The sequence below is a fragment of the Polypterus senegalus genome, chromosome 1, assembly GCF_016835505.1.
Source record: "Polypterus senegalus isolate Bchr_013 chromosome 1, ASM1683550v1, whole genome shotgun sequence".
In the NCBI taxonomy this organism is placed as follows: Eukaryota; Metazoa; Chordata; class Cladistia; order Polypteriformes; family Polypteridae; genus Polypterus; species Polypterus senegalus.
This window is the reverse complement of record NC_053154.1, coordinates 314,886,233-314,907,446: the sequence shown is the minus strand read 5'-3', so window position 1 is coordinate 314,907,446 and position 21,214 is coordinate 314,886,233. Positions and strand designations below refer to the sequence as shown.

Below are 21,214 nucleotides of genomic sequence, written 5' to 3'. Positions count from 1 at the left end.
AACAAATTGGTATTAGTGGGCTCCTTTCAAAAAAACATTAGGGGGCGCAATCAAAACTGTTATGAAAAACTCGGGTCACAAATACTTAAAGGTTGAGAAACGCTGCCATAAAGTGCCTTGAGAGAGTGTTCCTGGTAGAAAGGCACTATATACAGTAATAAACTTCATTCCTCCATTTTACTTTCCACTGCTTGCAGTTGAAGACCTGTGGATGTGATTGTGCTGTCCTTGTAATGTTCTGTAGGGTGGTGTTTGCCATTGAATGGTGTGCTATATGAGGTAAGATTTAACCCTGAATAAGTCACTTACCAGTACTGGCAAAGACATGCATACAGGACTAGCTGTGTTACTCGTCTAAGATGGGGCTGAAATCTAAGTGATCATCGTAGACCTCAGTGCTAATGTCTGAAGTGCACCATCCATTGGAATGTATTTTATAATGCATGTGGTAATAAAATGCATTGGATTTGTCATTCCAACAGATGGCACATCACAAACATTTCTCGTAATAAAATGCATTCTGTTTTATATTCCAACAGACGGCGCATCACAAATATTTCTAGTCATAAAAGGTATTGCATCTGTCATTCCAACAGGTGGAGCACCTCACACATTTGTAGTAATAAAGTGCATTTCATTTGTCATTCCGACAGGTGGCGCACCTCAAACATTTGTAGTAATAATGTGCATCATATTTGGCATTCCAACATATGGAGTATTGCAAACATTTGTAGTAATAAAAAGCTTTGCATTTATTATTCCGACAGGTGGAGCACCTCAAATATTTGTAGTAATAATATGCATTTCATTCATAATTCTGACAGATGGAGCATCACAAACATTTGTAAAAATAAAATTCTTGTACCTCAAACATTTGTAGTAATAATGTGCATCATATTTGGCATTCTGACAGATGGAGCATCGCAAACATTAGTAGTAATAAAATGCTTTGCATTTGTCATTCTGACAGGTGGCGCACCTCAAATATTTCTTGTAATAAAATGAATTGCATTTAGCATTCCAACAGATGGAGCATCGCAAACATTTCTAATAATAAAAATGCATTTCATTCATCATTTCGACAGGTGGCTCATCGCAAATATTTGTAGTAATAAAATGCATATTTTGATATACTTGAACAAGTGCAGTGATGGGGACAGTGTGCTATAAAAATGGTGGCAAGGAAACGTAAATCTAAGGTCCTGACTCTCTGTGGTCACAAAAGATCCCTGGGCATTCTTTGTAAAGTGTAGGGGGTATCCCGATGTCCAGGCTAAATTGCCCACCATGGCATCCTAATCATCCCCTGTCTTCAACAGCAAAAAAAAAAAAACATTGGTATATAAATAAAAATCTGTGAAGCCCGTTTTAGAACAAACTCACACTGAACCATTGGGGCTGAATCGAGCGATCGGGAGGACACTGTGACTTGGTTATCAGACGTCGACACGGATAGTGAAACTGATGGATACGGCGCAGTAAGACCAAACCGCCGTGATATGCCTGGTGGATTCAGTCGCATATCGCCACAGGAGGAGTGCAGTATGTATGTGGCATAAAGGCAAAATGATTAGGATCAGGTGGAAGGACAAGAGAGACATTGGCCCCGATAAGCACTGTTCATAATGCAGCAGCTCTCATTCGTGTCACGGGAAATGTGGAGATCACCAAGCATTGAGCTGTGGCAGCCAGTGTGCATCGAGGGGGTACATCCATCGTGCAGAACAACAGGTGACATTGTACCCTCTCATGTGCAAGTAACAGAAACATAAAGTGCGCACTCCCCGATTGTGACATTGCGCTGTGCGCTGGCGACTGTTTCCAAGCGTGTCACACAAATGACGCGTACTAATTCTGAATCAGTAAACTAGACTGACCTTTCCTACGGTGTTCATGCTGACATGTTTCTGTTACACACAATAACATTCTTGTTGAAAAAAATTCAAGAATGTGGCTCGTGTGGAAGAGAAATGAGACTTCATTGTCATTTAGGGGTAATGCAGTGTGACAGATTTGGGTTTTCTCGCACCCTTGTACCCTCAGGCACCACGTCAGACACCAGATAAAAGTCCAATAATAGGATTTATTATAATAATAAAGTGCACAAAGCACGCTCCTCTCCACAATTCTTCAATAAATCAAAGCAATCACAATACACAATCCTCCCAGACGCTTAGCCACCCTGCCTCCCAACTCAGCTCGTCCGTCTGGGATTTCCCACAGTCCTTTATACTCCTTGACTCCTTGACCCGGAAGCATTTCACCCTCTGTCCATGTAACCTGGAACACTTCTGGGTCAGATAAAAATCCTTCTTTTCTTCACCCAGGAAGCACATCGTTCCCTTTGTCCACGTGACTATGACGTACTTCCTGGGCGTAAGGTAAATAGTCTCTGGGCCTCCCTGCAGCGACTCCTGGCGGCCCCCATAGTATCCAGCAGGGCTGTGCATTAAAAGTCCATTGTCCATAATTCCCTGCTGGCATTCGGGGCACCTCTATGCTGCAAGGAGGGCTCCATCTGGCGGCATGGGGGTATTGGCCGGGATGAACGGCCGGCCATGTACCACAATACTCCCCCCCACACAGCGAAAAACCGTGGTTTAGAGCGTCCAGCCCCGCGAGGGTCATCTTCCTCCAGGAAGGACTTCTGGTCGGACCTTGGCTGTGCTTTCTGAAGTAGTCTCTGGAGAACCTAGGAGGAATTTCATAAACTAAGATCCACTTTATCCCCCGTTCTCCATGGACAGTTGTGCCAAATGTGTCCCAGCCGTCGGCATCCATAACACCGTCTCTGTCCTCCTGGAATTCTCCCTCTCAGGGAAATCAGTCTACGCCCCTTTTCTCGCTGAGGAGGGTTCCACAGCCGCCTCTATACTCTCAGCTCGCTGCTTAATTTTGTCAGGAGATCCCCTCTTTATTCTTGGGATCTCCTGTTTAATCTGGGGCTTGTCCACGGTTTGGGTCTCTCTATTAGAGAAAGAGAGCCCTTTCACTGTCTGCATGCCCTTTGACTTTCAGCACCGCATCGCTCCGAGAGACAGCACTTTTCAGCTGCTCTGGTACGATCGGCTTCCACCGCCCCTTCTGTCATCACACCACATTCACTTGTAGTGCTCATAGTGACTTGGCACCCGCTACTAATTAACCGCAGGCCCGTGTCACTCTGTGTCCCCTTATTCTGTATGGTCCTGGTAAAACTCACCTGTACCGCCAAATCAATCATGATAGGAGACTCCCGACCAAATCACTGTAGGAATTCATCCACCCTCCTTAAAGGCGCTTCGGCTGCTGCTCCCAGATCCCCAGCGATCTTCTTTATTGTCTCCACCAGCTCGCTCACGTCCAAAAACTTTAATTCAGCCGGAGACAGGCTCGAGTCATCACGAGCCTTACCCTCTGGCTGGGAGCCAATAAGCACACCCTCTCCTGGCACGTGCTCAGATAGGTCCCGCAAGGGAGCCTGGGATTTGGAGTTGTTTTCGGAGGTCCGCGGTGCCGCTTTTGGCTGACTGCGATCCCCCTGTAACAATTTATCGACGGACCAATCGGTCATTTCCCGGACTCCTTACCTTTTTGTAGGGAGAGCGGTGCTTCGCTCGCCTCCCCTTTCTCTTTCGGAAAAACCAAGTCTGTCTTTTCTTGGGCGAAGCCACAAACAGCTGGATATGGAACGTCACCTTCCTGGAATCCCTCGTGGTAGGTCACGTGTCCCTCGCCGGCACCCGTAATGCAGAAGTCTTGCTTTTTATTCATTCTCCTGAACGAGAGCGCACCATCGCCTTCGGGTTTTCTTTCTGCCTCCCACAGAGCCTTCGGATGGACATCTGGGAGGTACGTGCACGGGACAAGATGTGTTATTTTAAAAAGATTTTCAAACCCTTCCCCGGCACATACCTCCTAAAAGTTCTCGTCCGGATGTTTCTCCCAATACGCAAATCCGCTCCATGGCTCATCTTGAGCGTAGGCAATGTTGAGCCCTAGACCTCCGCTGTTGCTGGCACTCTGCTTTGTCCTCTTTTTTCCCATGACGTCCTTGGTAAAAGGTAAGGTTTGGCGATTTCTCTGCGTGTCTTCCTGCCGAGACTACGCCAGCTGTGACAGCAGTTATCGCGCATTGTCACAAGAATAGATGAAAGACACCAAAAAGGTTTGGGGCAGCCACCCGTATATTGTGCCCTGGCTGAAAAATGGGTAAATAGGTTGTGAGATATTCACAGGTCTGAGTCCAAAACAGAACTGACTTAAGTTTTGCAAAGATGGCGGCTTTAAAGGCCGTGACAGGAAGTGACTTCATCTGTGGGACCAGAACAGGAAGTGACATCATCACTGGGACCGGAACGGGAATTGACATCATCAGTGGGACTGGAACCATGTGGGGATTTCCTGTTGGATGGTCTGCAGAGGATTGAGAGAGAGACAGTTAGTGCAGCTCGCCACCCCCTGGTCTGCCGTGGTACTACTATTATTCAGGCCCTTTAGCTGCCTCCCAATCGCACATGTGTGTGACAGCATAAAGTGTTTAGGTGTACTTTCCATATTCAAATTTAGCATCTATTTTGAGAAGCAGAGTTAATTAATGTCAAGAACCACAGGGAATAATAGTCATAGAATAATAACAGTGGAAATGTCGTCTACTGGCAGAGATGAGTAGCTGTTATGCAGGGCAGCAGGTAGGACAATCGTTCATGGTGGTGCTTCGCAGATGGTTTGAATCGTGTGCCTGATTGTTGTCCATGTTAATAATAGCTTGGATCTCTCACACGTCCAGGCTAAGTGAGTGTTTAGCACTAACAATAAGATCAATAAGCAGACTTACTCTAATGAAAACTCCCCATTTGGTCCTTCAGGTTTTGATCGTTTCTTGCAGTATAATAAGTCAGTCAGTCATTATCCAACTTGCTATATCCTAACACAGAAGTGAAGTGAATAGATAGATAGATAGATAGATAGATAGATAGATAGATAGATAGATAGATAGATAGATAGATAGATAGATAGATAGATAGATAGATAGATAGATAGATAGATAGATAGATAGATAGATAGATAGATAGATATTGCTTCTAGTATAAAAGGCTAGATAGATAGACGTGAAAGGCACTATAATGTTAACGTTTACCCCCCCGGGTGAAACTGAAGAGTCGCATAGTGTGGTGGAGGAACGATCTCCTCAGTCTGTCAGTGGAGCAGGATGGTGACAGCAGTCTGTCGCTGAAGCTGCTCCTCTGTCTGGAGATGATCCTGTTCAGTGGATTCTCCATGATTGACAGGAGTCTGCTCAGCGCCCGTCGCTCTGCCACGGATGTCAAACTGTCCAGCTCCGTGCCTACAATAGAGCCAGCTTTCCTCACCAGTTAGTCCAGGCGTGAGGCGTCCTTCTTCTTTATGCTGCCTCCCCAGCACACCACCGCGTAGAAGAGGACGCTCTCCACAACCGTCTGAGAGAACATCTGCAGCATCTTATTGCAGATGTTGAAGGATGCCAGCCTTCTAAGGAATATATACCATATATACTCGCGTTTAAATTCTCCTGCGGATAAGTCGGGACTCTTCGGATTTTTCCGTATAATTTCTGGTATTTTATAATGTCGGTCATACAAGACGAATGCTGAAAACTCATGGTATTGGTCCAAGAGATTATGATATGCTAACGCCATCCTGAGAGAGTAACCACAGAGGACACGGCCTTTTTTTTCCAGCCAGGCAGCATGCTAATCGGCTATGAAAATGCGCAGTGATACTTTGGAAATTTGAAACTGTGCCGTGAAGTTGTGAGTAGTCAAGTTACAGTATCCATCATATGTGATTCCCCAGTCATGTAATGTTGCCTCTCGTCACCTTGACAATGTCACTTCTGCGGTCGTTAAACGTGACATGCTCTCCAACTTGAAGTTGTGTAGTGTGATGCCCACCATGGTGTCCTAATTTTTGTGAATATGAGGAATGGATATTAAGATTACCGTATATACTCACGTTGAAGTTCTCCTGAGGATAAGTCGTGACTTGATTTTACCGTATAATTTCTGGTTTTTTATAATGTCGGTCGTATAAGTTGAATGCAGAAAACTCACGCTATTGGTCCAAGAGATTATGATATGCTAACACCATCCTGAGAGAGTAACCACGGAGCACAACGGCATTTCTTTTCTACGTGACCACACGGTGAGACCCAAACTATTCTGAAGTAACGTTCGCACTGCTTTGTGTTTTTTGTATCTCACCCCTTCACACACCTTTATCGTAAGAACATCCCTTATCTACGATGGAGCTTTCATCCAGAAGAAAATATGAAGCTGGCATTAAATTTATAGAAATTGGTAACTGCGCTGCTGCAACAAAATTCGATATGTCTGAGAAACTAATGTGTGATTGGAGGAGGCAAGAAGACTTGAATGCTCATATGGCCTTTCATGTGAGACGTGTTCATGCCATACTAACTTTTGTTTTCAGTCATCTACATTACTGTTACGCTCTCCTCTCAGGACCACCCAAAAAAAACATCAATCGATTGCCACGAGTGCAGAATGCTGCTGCTAGAATCCTAACTAGGAAAAGAAAATCTGAGCACATCACACCAATCTTAGCGTCACTACACTGGTTGCCTGTGCCATTTAGAATTGACTTTAAAATCCTGCTGATGGTTTACAAAGCCTTAAATAATCTCATACCATCTTATATTTCAGAATGTCTCTTACCTTACACTCCAAATTGTAAACTTAGGCCTTCAAATGAGGGTCTGCTTAGAATTCTAAGAGCTAAACTTAAAAGAAGTGGTGAGGCGGCCTTCTGCTGTTAGGCATCTAAAATCTGGAATAGCCTGCCAATAGGAATTCGCCAGGCTGATATGGTGGAGCACTTTGAGAAACTGCTGAATTACTTTACATTACTTTAACATGGCTTTGTCATAACTTCATCTTAGTTTAATTCTGATACTCCGTATATTCAATTAATTATCATGATTATTCATCTGCGGTGGGCTGGAGCCCTTCCCTGTGTTGGCTGGGATTGGCTCAAGCAGACCCCTGTGACCCTGTAGTTAGGATATAGCAGGTGTGAATAATGGATGGATGGATGGATTATTCATGGTGGCTCCAAAGTCCATACTAACCCCTACTTTCTCTTTTGTTCTTTTTTCCGGTTTTCTGTGGTGGTGATCTGTGCCACCACCACCTGATCAAAGCACCGTGATATCCCTCCATTGGAGGAGACGAGAAGACAAAAAAAAAAAATGTAAATGTCGCATTTTTCAACGGGCGTATAAGTCAGAGTCTGATGTTATGATCGATTTTTCATGTTTCAAGACCTGACTTATATGCGATTATATACGGTATATGTGAAGGAATGTCTCCAGAACTTCGTGATTGATGATAGCTTTCATCCGTATCAGTCGCACGTACTGCAGCCTCACGTGACAAAGCAGGCTCATCCTCTGATACGTCTTTTAAGTTTTCCACCGGTGGAAGCAGCACGCCCCACTTTCCTGTGTACACCACCAATCACCGCTTGTCCATTGATTCGTCGTACCTTCCAGTTGCATGTTTAGTTCTTTTTGTTTCTCCGGTTCTGCTCTCCTCTCTGGTCTTTCCTCTTCGGTCTGTTGGCACTCCTCATCAGTGCATTGTGACTCGTACAAATACAGTGCAGCAACTATACCAAATGTGTCTTGGTCTTCATCTTCAGACATATTATCGATTTAAAAAGTTTATTTGTGTAAAATCCTAAAATAAAACCTGCAGCAAAGGCATCAATTCTGAAAATTCACAAAACGAGCCTGTGGAGTGAAAGGCTGCACTGACAGAGTGACAATCTTGGCGACGAGGTGCAGAGCTGCTTTTCTTTTAAAATGGCCAATTCTGACATTTTGTTTTCATTTTTATTCTTATCTAAAGCAAACGTGGATGTGACGTTTTACAACATTTGTGCAATCTCAAGACACACATTGATAATAATAATAATTTGTTAATTTCCCCTTGGGATTGATAAAGTATCTATCTATCTATCTATCTATCTATCTATCTATCTATCTATCTATCTATCTATCTATTATATAGTGCCTTTCCTATCTATCTATCTATCTATCTATCTATCTATCTATCTATCTATCTATCTATCTATCTGTTATATAGTGCCTTTCATTATCTATCTATCTATCTATCTATCTATCTATCTATCTATCTATCTGTCTATCTGTTATATAGTGATTTTCATATCTATCTGTCTATCTATCTATCTATCTATCTATCTATTATATAGTTCCTTTCCTATCTATCTATCTATCTATCTATCTATCTATCTATCTATCTATCTAATCTGATAATCTTCTTGCACCATCTGTTGGAATGACAAGTGTAATGCATATGTCTCTGTTATATGCCATTTTGTATAGGATTCATAGAAAGTAGTGTTGATGTTTGGCATGCACCTTCTGTTGGAATGACAGAGACATAGCAATTGGACAGAACTTATCCTTACGGATATCAGGAGCTTACATTGACATTTAAAACAATGTGGCTAAGCGTTTCCTTTTTTTGTTTTTTGTGTGTGTGTTTAATGTTTCATTGAATTAGTCATTTCGTTTTGTGCCACAAGGTAAATGACAGCCTTTTAGTGCTCTGCCTGTCGTATGGCCTGCAGTTGTGATGATATCAATTGTGCTTCAGAAAATGTGCCACAGAAATGGGAAAAGAAAAGAAAATGCGAACGCCTTGGCCTGGTGCTCCCTATTGAAAGGCACCCCATACAACAATAAGATTCACTTAATCAGCTGGCATGTTTCTTGGACTGTAGATCGTTTGAAAGAAAAGGCACTTTGCATGTAAAGGAGCTTGTAACACAACCTGGGACGGTACAGGACAGGTGTGTTTAGGGGGCTCTTGGACTTTTTTTTCCTGACTCCTCTGCTTGTTGTTTCCGCAGCTCCTCTGATCGACGCTTCACGTCTCAAGAACGTGCTGCCAGCCTGCCTCTACTCGCCCACTTATGTGGTGAAGGATTTCCCCATCGCTCGCTACCAGGGACTGCAGTTTGTGAGTAATAACGAGATAAGCGGGAAGAAACAGCTGGCGACTCGAATGAATGAACAAACAGACAAAGGAGTGAATGGATGACGAAATGAAATAATGAATAAATAAACAAAAATGAAGGGCGGCACGGTGGCGCAGTGGTAGCGCTGCTGCCTTCCAGTAAGGAGACCTGGGTTTGCTTCCCAGGTTCTCTCTGTGTCTGCGTGGGTTTCCTCCCACAGTCCAAAGACATGCAGGTGAGGTGCATTGGCGATTCTAAATTGTCCCTAGTGTGTGTGTGCTTGGTGTGTGTATGCGTGACCTGCGGTGGGCTGGCTCCCTGCCCACGGTTTGTTCCTGCCTTGCGCCCTGTGTTGGCTGGGATTGGCTCCAGCAGACCCCCTTAGAATATAGCGGGTCGGAGAATGACTGACTAACTGACTAAACAAAAATGAAAAGTGGATGCATGATTAAAAACCAAACAACTGGTCAAACAAAGAAGTGAATAAACACATGAATGAATGAATGAATGAGGCGGCACGGTGGCACAGTGGGTTACGGTGCTGCTTCACAGTTAGGAGACTTGGGTTCGTTTCCCAGGTCCTCTCTGTGTGGAGTTTGCATGTTCTCCCCGTGTCTGCGTGGGTTTCCTCCCACAGTCCAATGACATGCAAGTCAGGTGAATTGGCGATCCTAAATTGTCTCTACTGTGTGCTTGGTATGTGTGTGTGTGGGTGTGGGTGTGCCCTGCTGTGGGCTGGCGCCCTGCCCGGGGTTTGTTTCCTGCCTTGCGCCCTCTGCTGGCTGGAATTGGCTCCAGCGGACCCCTGTGACCCTGTAGTTAGGATGGATAATGGATGGATGGATGAATGAATGAACAGGCAAATGAATACATTTGTGAATGAAGATTATAATGAATGAGTACACAAACAATTTAAAAAATGAGTAATGAATGAATGAAAAAATATTTGATACTCAAACTAATAAGAGAATGAACACATGAATTAATTACTGAATGTTCAAATTAATAAATTAAGAAAGGATCTGGCAAACAAATGAATGGATGAACAAATGAAAGAACAAAGAAATAATTGAGAGGTCAGGAAAAGAATGAATGAATGAACAGAAAAATTGGATGAATGAACCAATGAAACTATTCATATACCAAATAGGAACGAATTGAATAAACAAACTTGTGAAAACATGAACAGTGAATGAATGAATGAATGAACAGACAAATGAAGAAGTGAGCAAATGAACAAATGCATGAATGAAGAAAAGCAAGAGTGAATGTGAAAATGAATACACTAACAAAGGAATGAACAAACAAATGAATGGATGAACGCGTTACAAAAAGGATTTGTTCAATGAATGAACTGAAGGAAGGAAAGGAGGAGGGAATGAACTAATGAAAGTGAATAAATGAGCAAGTAAATGAATTCATAGATGAAATATGAATGAAGAAACAAATGAAAAAATTAATAACAAATGGATGGACAACTAAAAACGAAGGATCAAACAAATGCATGAATGAACAAGTGATAGAATCAAAGAATAAGAAATCAAATGGACGAAGTGGATGCACCGTTGAGTAGATGAATGAATAACTGAATGTGATCAAAGAAACGGATGAACGAGTGACGCCACTTCCTGTCAGGCTCGTCTGCTCCTCCTGACACAGGGGGTCTTGGCTGGTGGTGGGACCCCAATGCTGCTTTCATTGCATAAACTAGGGGTCTCCTCGGCTTCTTATAGTGGGGACTTTGCCTCATTCACATGCAGTGGGAGGTCCGAGGGTCCTGTTTCCATCTTCCCATGTGATATCTGCCAGGGACATCTTTACCCTTTGTGGACACAGACAGACACAGGACACACACACTCATTTTATTACCAATCACTAGTCACTCAGTCCTTTTTACTTACCTTTGCCTTTTCTCTTCTTCTCTGCCACCCTCACTCCTCCACTCACAAGCCCCATCCTCTGCCTCCCGACTCCGGCTCCCCGAGTGGAGTGAGGCGGCCCCTCTTATGTTGCCCCCCACTGTGCCCTGCTCTATCTAATCTGATAATCTTCTTGCACCATCTGTTGGAATGACAAGTGTAATGCATATGTCTCTGTTATATGCCATTTTGTATAGGATTCATAGAAAGTAGTGTTAATGTTTGGCATGCACCTTCTGTTGGAATGACAGAGACATAGCAATTGGACAGAACTTACAGATTACCACTGTGCCCTGATGACCATCCTGCAGCACTTCCTGGTGTGTGGCAGAAGTGCTGCCATCCAGGGCTTTGGGATCATTCAGGTGCCACCTGGCAGTGCCCATGGACCCCAACAGCTTCCAAACTCACTGATGTAATCCGAGGGGGGGGGAGGGGGCCTGCCCCCTTGTGCCCTAGGGAAAATTATTACCCCTCTGCTGGTCCTTCCCTTCTTCAGGCTTCCCAGTGGGACAAGGTACCCGGTCGTCTGCCACACCTTGTTGTCCACTTGGAGATTTTTTTTTAATGACGCCCTTCGGTGGGCACAGACTCAAAGTGCTATATAACGACATGAATAATTAAAGCACACATCATTTACTTCCATGAACAAGCAGATTAAATTGATTACAAAGTAAAAACATAGCAAACATCACCTCGACTGACGTGAACAAATCACGCCGGTGGGTTAACCCAGTTGACTATGGAGGAGAGGAAAACAGAAACAGTCAGCAGCATTGGGGGTCCACAGTCAGTCATAATCAAGTCACAGCTGTGGTGTCAGCTGGCTGCCCACCCTCAGCATTCTACAATATTTAAAATTGTGCTTCTGTTGAATACACTGAGGGGCAGTGTGGTGGCGCAGCGGTTAGTGCTGTGCCCGTTTGCTGATTGCGTGCCCCCCACCCCCCCTTTGCCTTCCATCTGCTTCACTGAATCATCCTGTAATGGGGGGCGGGGTGGGGTGTGTGCGTGAGGGCACTTTACACTCGACTGGCACCGTGCTCAGGGGTTTGTTCCCAACTTGCACTGGGACGGGCTCTGCCCCCACTTGCTCAGTGTTAAGGGCTCTCATTATTATATAGCGTCTTTCAAAGAGTGTGCTGTGAAATCAAAACAACAGATTCAGAGGATTTGGGGTGAAATGTATATATTTTTGCCACTTTGGCAGAGAATGTCCAAGGGAAACTGGCGCAAGTCCTGTGGGCTGGCATTTTTATGGGAATCCTTTGAAATCTGCTGCTTTTCTTGTTTCTTATGACAAACACCCAAAGTCTGAGTAATTTAACATGTGCTGTGTGTGTGTGAGCCATGCAGGGTGGTACCCGTCCACACAGGATTCATGTCTTCCTCAAATAGAAATCGAGCTTCACGTAAGGCCCAGCCTGGCATAAAGAGCTGAGGATGTTGCCCGGGCAGCCTTCTGGCCTCCGCGCCATTGTCCCGTGTGGCATCAACCACAAATAGAGACGTTCAGTTGCCGGGCAGATTTGATTGCGCTGCATGAAAGGAAAGAGAGGTGAGGTGTGAAAGCGGAGAGAACCACCTTGGATGCTGCGGAAATTCTTTGAATGAAGCGACTTGATTCGCTCACACAGTCAGATGGCATTTTATAAAGAGCGTACAAGTCCGGTAATAAGATTGGGGTTTGTTTTTTGGGTGCTGCGTTTAGTGCTGCTGCCTCACAGATGCAGTGTCCCGGCTTCAAAGTCCACTCCTGATTGCTGTCTGGGTGAAGTCTTCATGATCTCCCCGTTCCTGGGTCGGATCATCTCCTAAAGACAAGTGGGTGGTCTGGTTAAAATGGGCCCTTGAGGGGTGCTGCCACAACCATGAATTGGATTAAATGGGTTTAAGACTGACGTCCCGTCCAGGGATTGTCCCTGCTTTTGGGCCCTGTGCTCACTGGGATGGGCTGCAAAACAATCAGATGACCCTGTGCCTGCTCAGGATTTAGCAGGTTTAGAGATGTTTAATGAAGCGTCTTTCAGAATCCTTAGGGTCCTCATTGGCACGTCTTCAGTGGACGTTGAAATTCTTCCTTCCGTGTGCTCATCCACCTGCACAACTTCACCACACTGTGGCGCTGTGATAAATCAGGGGTGTCAAACTCGACTTCATTAAAGGCAGAAAGTAAAACTTTATACAGACGTGGACACATTTGTTGGTGCCCCACCATGAAAACATTGTCTCAGAAAATAACCTGAAACTGACCAAAGGAATCGGCACCCATCACTGGTCATCGCGTATTCAATAAAAAAAAAACAGACTTTGCTTTAGAGTTTTGATTTCACAGAATATGTCAAATAACAACACAAGTGGACAACAATCAATGGACCCTTCACCTCATACAGGATGTGGTTGCGCAGTCTCCCACGTCGGGTGCTCAATGGTGAGCTTAGCACTGGTGGTAGGACTGTGGGCCGCCCCCCTGCGGTGCTACAAAGACCAGCACGAGCAAATATTGAAAAAAGTCCAACACTAGTCAGGAAACCTAGGGGGGCTCAAGCAGCTGACCGCAGGTTCTGGGGACACGCCAGATATTTGAAAAGTACCGTCGGAGATATGAAGAAGATCAAACGAGAGAGACGGAAGTCCCGTCAAGCCCGATCTCGACCACCGCCACAGCTCTACAGTGCCATGTGTGCGGCCTTGTGTGTGTTCTATGTGAGGATCGGCCTCATCAGTCCTCGATGATATGAACACAGCAGATAGGAGGGAAGAAACTGAATACTCAGAAACGAGTAAACACCTGTAATATTAACTCTTTGAGGGCTGGATATTCTTTCCAAAAAATTATGCTTTCACACCGAAATCAACCTAAAACGTCTGTTGCTGCATGCTGTGGCTGCCAGTTTGTCAAGTTTTGCTGCTAGGCTATCTTCACTACAACTACAGTGCACTACAGTGCATTACAATCTGGTTTCTACCTCTAATCATTGTTAAGTTGCAGTCCTCCCTGGCAAACATTGTCAGTACCACGACTAGCTGGGCACCGATCAGCTGAAGCTGGAAGCTCATATTCATTTTCGATCACTTGTATCAAAATCTGAGTCCGACAAGTCAGAGTCCAGTTTAGAGATAATAGGCAAAGCGTCATCTATGGACTATTTTGCTTTATGCATTTGCTTTGATCTCTGGCCAGATATCATGTGCCATTTTTGCCATTGTGTGCGCCTTGCTACTCACGAGAGCGCAGGGAGTCTCAGTCAAACCCATGAATCTAACTTTCCTGCTAGCAACGAGAGCCCAACGTAACGATTAGTTTTGTCAGAGTTTACAGTCGGATTACCATCGTCAACTCCTTCTTTTGACAAAAGTCGACATCAGCCCTGAAAGACTTAATAATAGTATAACATTAACTTCTATCATATACAACCTGAAATAAATAAAAGCAGTTTTATCGAAATTATACAGTAACTTGCATAAAAAAAATAAAGTGAATCACAAACTGCAGCTTCTAAGTTGTTTGTCATCTACTGTAGATGTCAAGCCACTGACGTCTGCCGTTCTGTTTGCTTGGTCTTGATTTAAGTAGAAGTTTGCTGCCCTCTTGTGGCAGGAAGGAAAATTTTTTTTTTTCTTTTCCTAGCTTTAATAGGAGGGGAGTTCCAAAAGTCCATTTGTCTTACTAGAAATAAAAGGGACAACCACATTTTTATTTTTTTTTCCTCAGAAACCTTAGACATTCTCTTCTTCTCGCAATTGTGGCGTGTTACATAACCCGAAAACTATCTAGATATAATATTAAAAGGCGATACCCCTCCCTTAGTGATACGGTGGTAAGAAATCACATACAGTCATATGAAAAAGTTTGGAAACCCCTCTCAACCTGCGTAATAATTGACTCTCCTTTCAACAAAAAAGATAACAGTGGTATGTCTTTCATTTCCTAGGAACATCTGAGTAGTGGAATGTTTTCAGAACAAAGATTTTTAGTGCAGCAGTATTTAGTTGTATGAAATTAAATCAAATGTGAAAAACTGGCTGTGCACAAATGTGGGTCCCCTTGTCATTGTGCTGATTTGAATGCCTGTCACTGCTCAATGCTGATTACTTGGTTGGATGAGCTCGTTAATCCTTGAACTTCGTAGACAGGAGTGTCCAATCATGAGTGGTAAAAGGTATTTAAGGTGGTCAATCGCAAGTTGTGCTTCTTCCTTTGACTCTCCTCTGAAGAGTGACAGACAGCATGGGGTCCTCAAAGCAACTCTCAAAAGATCTGAAAACAAAGATTGTTGAGTCTCCTGGTTTAGGGGAAGGCTACAAAAGCCATCTCAAAGGTTTAAACTGTCAATTTCAACTGTAAGGAATGTGATCAGGAAATGGAAGGCCACAGGCACAGTTGCTGTTAAACCAACACAGCAGGTCTGGCAGGCCAAGAAAAATACATAAGCGGCATATGAGCAGGATTGTGAGAATGGTTACAGACAACCCACAGATCACCTCCAAAGACCTGCAAGAACATCTCGCTGCAGATGGTGTATCTGGACATCGTTCTACAATTCAGCACAATTTGCACAAAGAATATCTGTATGGCAGGATGATGAGAAAGAAGCCCTTTCTGCACTCACACCACAAACAGAGTCGCTTGCTGTATGCCAATGCTCATTTAGACAAGCCAGATTCATTTTGGAACAAAGTGCTTTGGACTGATGAGACAAAAATTGAGTTATTTGGTCAGAACAAAAAGTGCTTTGCATGGTGGAAGAAGAACACTGCATTCCAAGAAAAACACCTGCTACCTACTGTCAGATTTGGTGGAGGTCCCATCATGCTGTGGGGCTGTGTGGTTAGTTCTGGGACTGGGGCCTTTGTTAAAGTCGAGGGTCAGATGAATTCAACCCAATATCAACAAATTCTTCAGGATAATGTTCAAGCATCAGTCACAAAGTTGAAGTTACGCAGGGGTTGGATATTCCAACAAGACAATGACCCAAAACACAGTTTGAAATCTACAAAGGCATTCATGCAGAGGGAGAAGTACAATGTTCTGGAATGGCCATCACAGTCCACTGACTTGAATATCATGGAAAATCTATGGGATGATTTGAAGCAGGCTGTCCATCAAAATGAACTGAACTGGAGAGATTTTGTATGAAGAATGGTCAACAGTACCTCCATCCAGAATCCAGACCCTCATCAAAGGCAATAGGAGGCCTTAAGAGGCTGTTAGATTTGAAAAGGAGGCTCAACTAAGTATTGATGTCATATCTCTGTTGGGGGGCCCACATTTATGCACCTGTCTAATTTTGTTATGGTGCATATTGCATATTTTCTGATAATCCAATAAACTTAATGTCACTGCTGAAATCCTACTGTTTACATGAGGCATGTCAGATATTAAAAGGAAGTTTCTACTTTGAAAGCTCAGCCAATGAGAAACAAAAATCCAAAGAATTAAGAGGGATTCACAAACTTTTTCATATGACAGTAGATGGGTAAACCCCTCCTCACTATTTCTGCGACTTCCAATACACGTAGGAAGTCCAAATTTCCCATTCTCACCCTTTACACTGTAGTTACAAACGTTAAGTATGTTTCATTTCGCGCCGTGCCCCATAACAAACCTTCGAAAATAACGTCTTCTTTTTGGCAGTTCTCACCATTATGCCGTAAGGAACTTTCAGAACTGACCTCTCCGTTTGGCGGTTTCATTCCTTATTTCCGTTAACAGAGGATTTATTTCACGGCAGAGATGCACAAGAGCCACCCCCGGTCCCCCTTCCTTTTTCTGCGCACCTACCACGGGGTTGGCTTCCTTTACTAAAAATGTGCATTTCTCATACACGATATTTACAATCATAAATTAAACTCTTTACAATCATCAAATTCACTCTCAATACTAAAATAAGCCTACGACAATTACATTGACAATCGTGTTACGTTAATTTTAAAATGTTTCCTTTTCTTTTTCATAACTTCTTTAACACACTATTTCTCCGCTGCGAAGTGCGGGTATTTTGCTAGTACTTCATATACGAGAAAGTCAGGGAGGTCTAAGACTTCGAGATTCATCAAAATCTCGACATTAAATTTTTGGACAATAACAATACTTTCCCTATACTTTGTATACAAGAAGGTAATAATGCCGACTGCCCACAATGGACACAGGGGGGCACTGTCTTACTGTGGACCTGGACTGGCACTGAGTTTGTGTTTTTACTCCTCACTGCTTCAGAGTTACCAGGGCCACCAGTCTGGTCCTCCGAGCTCGAGAGTGGCCAGTTCTGTGTGAGCGGTCATCTCTGCCTTCCTTTTGACTCTTTGCTTGTGTTCTTTTCTCTTTTCATCCAGGTGTACCTCTCCTTTGTGTATCCCAACGACTTTACCCGTCTGACACACATGGAAACGGAGAACAAGTGCTTCTACAGGGAATCTCCTATATACCTCGAGAAGTAAGTTACCTGCGTGTAAAATTGTCCAAATTGGTGCTACCTCAGCTTTTTGGAGGTAAGGCTACCCTGATCCCTCAACGTACAGTCTGGTACCCTCATCTCTATACACGATGTCTCCACAGATGCCATCCTAAATCTCTCCAAGGATGCTGCTGCTCTTTGTCTTACAGTGTCTTCCATTGGTCACGTCCCGCATTGATTATTGTAATTCTCTTCTCTTTGGTCTCCCCAGTAAGCTTCTCCATAAACTCCAGCTTGTTCAGAATTCAGCTGCCCATAATTATAACTCGGACCTCTTCCATTACCCCATTCTCTTAAACAGCTTCATTGGCTTCCTGTAAAATTTGGCATTGATTTTAAAATTCATCTATTTCCCTTCAAAGCCCTTCATAACCTTTGCTCCAATTTACCTCTCTGACCTCGTCCATGTTTATATACCTAACTGCCCTCTTGGGTCCTTTACTTCTGGTCTTCTCAGCAGTCGCCCTGCAGGCCCGATCCCCATGGGCATTTAGTCGTAGTGCCCCTCGTCTCTGGAACTCACTACCACAAAGCATTGAGGACACACATTCCCTGCCTATTTTCAAATCTCGTCTTAAGACTTATCTATTTAAATTACCGTATATACCTGAGCATAAGTCGGGTCCTGAAACCCGAAAAATCGATAATAAAATCAGACCCCGACTTTTGCGCCCATTCAAAAATGCGACACTTAATTTTCTTGCCTCTTCCAATCTCTCACGAGTTTCTCAGACGCAACGAATGTTGTTGCAGCAACGCAATTACCAATTTCTTTTGCCACTTCGACGACTTTTAATTTAAAACCAGCTTTATATTTTCTTCTGATTGAACGCTCCATCGTACATAAGGGATGCTCTTACAATAAAGGTGTATGAGGGTGTGAGATACAAAAAACACAAAACGGTGCAAACGCCACTTCGGAACAGTTCGGGTATGACTGTGTGGTCACGTAGGCACAATAGAGAGAGACAAGTTAGGAGCACACGCTGATTCAGCGCATTGCCACACCCACATAGAAAATAAAGGCCGTGTGCCCCGTGGTTACTCTCTCAGGTGGGCTTTAGCATATCGTAATCTCTTGGACCAATAGAGTGAGTTAGTATCATTCATCTGTCCATCCATTTCCGTTCCTGGAAAAAGTAAATCCCCCTTTTGGCTCTAATAGCTGGTGGTGCCTCCTCAAATCGCCCTTCCCTTATAACTGCCTAGTCGTCTCTTTCACCGAATTTCTCCCCTGGGGACAAATAAAGTTCAGTCTGTCAAGTGGGAGAAAGTTTTCTTTTCTCACTCCTTCATGCAGAATCCTTTCAGCTGTGTGATGTTTGAGGGATGTCTTGAGTTCACAGCCCATTTCAAATCCCCCATCTTGATGGGGTTTCAGATCCAGACCTTGACTTAGCCATCACTCCAGAACCCTCCATTTCTGCCTTCTCAGCCATTCTTTGGTGGATTTATTGGTATGTTTAATGTCATTGTCCTGTTCCGACATCCAGTTTCATTTGAGCTTCAATCTTATGTCAGATGGTCTCCCGTTGTCCTCAAGCACCCTCTGGTACAATGAAGAATTCCTAGTGGATTCTGTGATGGTGGGCTGCTCAGACTATAATGCACCACAAAAGACCCAAACCAGAACATTTCCATTGCCATGCTTTACAGTAACTATCAGGTGCTTCTGGTTCAATGCTGTCTTTGTTTTTTTTTTTTTTGCCAAATATGTCTTCCGGTGCAGAGTTCAAGTGGAAGACAGTGTTCAGAAGCCATTAAGAAGGCTCACAGAATGTCAGGTTATATAGCGCCTTGATGTGTGGAGTACAAGTCACAGGAGGTTCTGCTCAAGCTTTAGAACACACTGGTGAGGCCTCATCTGGAGTCCTGGGTGCAGTTTTGGTCTCCATAAAGACATAGCAGCACAAGAAAAAGTCAAGAGAAGAGCGACTAGGCTGATTCCAGGACTACAGTAGGATGAGTTATGAGGAAAGATTAAAAGAGCTGAGCCTTTACAGTTTAAGGAAAAGAAGATTAAGAGGAGACCTGATTGAAAAGTTTAAAATTATGAAGGGAATTAGTCCAGAGGATCGAGATGGTGACTTTAAAATTAGTTCATCAAGGACATGGGGGACACAGTTGGAAACTTGTTAAGGGGAAATTGCACACAAACATTAGGAAGTTCTACTAAAAGACACATGGAATAAGTGACCAGGGAAATATGGTGGACAGGATGACTTTAGGGACGTTCAAAACTCAACTTGATGTTGTTTTGGAGGAATTAAGTGAACAGGACTGGAGAGCTTTGTTGTGCCAAATGGCCTGTTCTCATCTATATTGTTCTAATGTGCTCTGGCTAAGTAACGGTCTTTGACTCGTCTATCCAGAGCATATTTTTCCAGAATTCCTGTTTTTTTTCCTAGGTGCTTGTGGGCAATGTATATCAATGCCCTGGCACACTTTCCATGTAGAGCTAATATCTGCAGCCTCTTCCTAATGGTAGACATACACTTTGACATCAGCACTGTCAAGAGCTACCTGTAGGTCCAGTGATGAACTTCTGGAACTCTTGAGCAACAACATTGTGCATTCTGTTCTCGGGCTGAACTTGCTTGGATGTCCTGGCCTGGACATACTAGCGGGTGTTTGAATTTGTGGTTGGCCTTCTGGACTGTGGAGTGGTTGATGTCCAGTCATTTGGAGATGTTTTTAAATCCCTTCCCAGACTCACTCTTTCTGGCCTTTGAGAGCTCTTTTGATCTCAGCATGGCGATGACACAAACTTCCAACAACAAAGAGCAAACCAAACTAAATGGCAGAGGTTTACATAAGACAGCGTCACAGAAGATCCCCTCAAAATTAGGGTCTGATTCTAATTTCAGGTATCCGAGGTAGTGAGAAATGGAGGTGTGGACTTACTTTTCCACATGTGAAATTAGCATTTATGTTTATTTAAATTATACAATGGGCCACATGTAGTAAAGTGAAGTCCGCTGTTGATTACCTTTTTTAATAATTAATCGCCGTATTAGATAGATAGATAGATAGATAGATAGATACTTTATTAATCCCAAGGGGAAATTCACATAATCCAGCAGCAGTATACTGATACAAAGAAACAATATTAAATTAAATAGTAATAAAAATGAAAAGAATTAAAATAAAATTAATGTTCGCATTTACTCCCCCGGGTGGAATTGAAGAGTCGCATAGTGTGGGGGAGGAACGATCTCCTCAGTCTGTCAGTGGGACAGGACAGTGACAAAAGTCTGTCACTGAAGCTACTCCTCTGCCTGGAGATGATCCTGTTAAGTGGATGCAGTGGATTCTTCATGATTGACAGGAGTTTGCTTAATGCCCGTCGCTCTGCCACAGATGTTAAACTGTCCAACTTTACTCCTACAATAGAGCCTGCCTTCTTAACAAGTTTGTCCAGGCGTGAGGCGTCTTTCATCTTTATGCTGCCACCCCAGCACACCACTGCGTAAAAGAGGGCACTCGCCACAACCGTCTGGTAGAACATCTGCAGCATCTTACTGCAGATGTTGAAGGATGCCAACCTTCTCAGAAAGTATATTCTGCTCTGAGCTTTCTTACATAGAGCATCAGTATTGGCAGTCCAGTCCAATTTGTCATCCAGCTGCACTCCCAGATATTTAAAGGTCTGCACCCTCTGCACAGTCACCTCTGATGATCACAGGGTCCATGAGGGGCCTGGGCCTCCTAAAATCCACCACCAGCTCCTTGGTCTTGCTGGTGTTAAGATGTAAGTGGCTTGAGTCGCACCATTTAACAAAGTCTTTGATTAACTTTCTGTACTCCTCCTCC

At 43.7% G+C, this 21,214-nt stretch overlaps 1 protein-coding gene across 1 annotated transcript in view; it reads left to right on the top strand.

Moving 5' to 3' along the window:
• b4galnt4a (beta-1,4-N-acetyl-galactosaminyl transferase 4a) overlaps positions 1–21,214 on the top strand; it is a 443,680-nt gene that overhangs the window by 376,748 nt on the left and 45,718 nt on the right. Inside the window, exons 11-12 of the mRNA XM_039738621.1 lie at positions 8,917–9,026; positions 17,280–17,380. Coding sequence (XP_039594555.1) covers positions 8,917–9,026; positions 17,280–17,380 — 211 coding nt within the window. The remainder of the gene's footprint in view (positions 1–8,916; positions 9,027–17,279; positions 17,381–21,214) is intronic.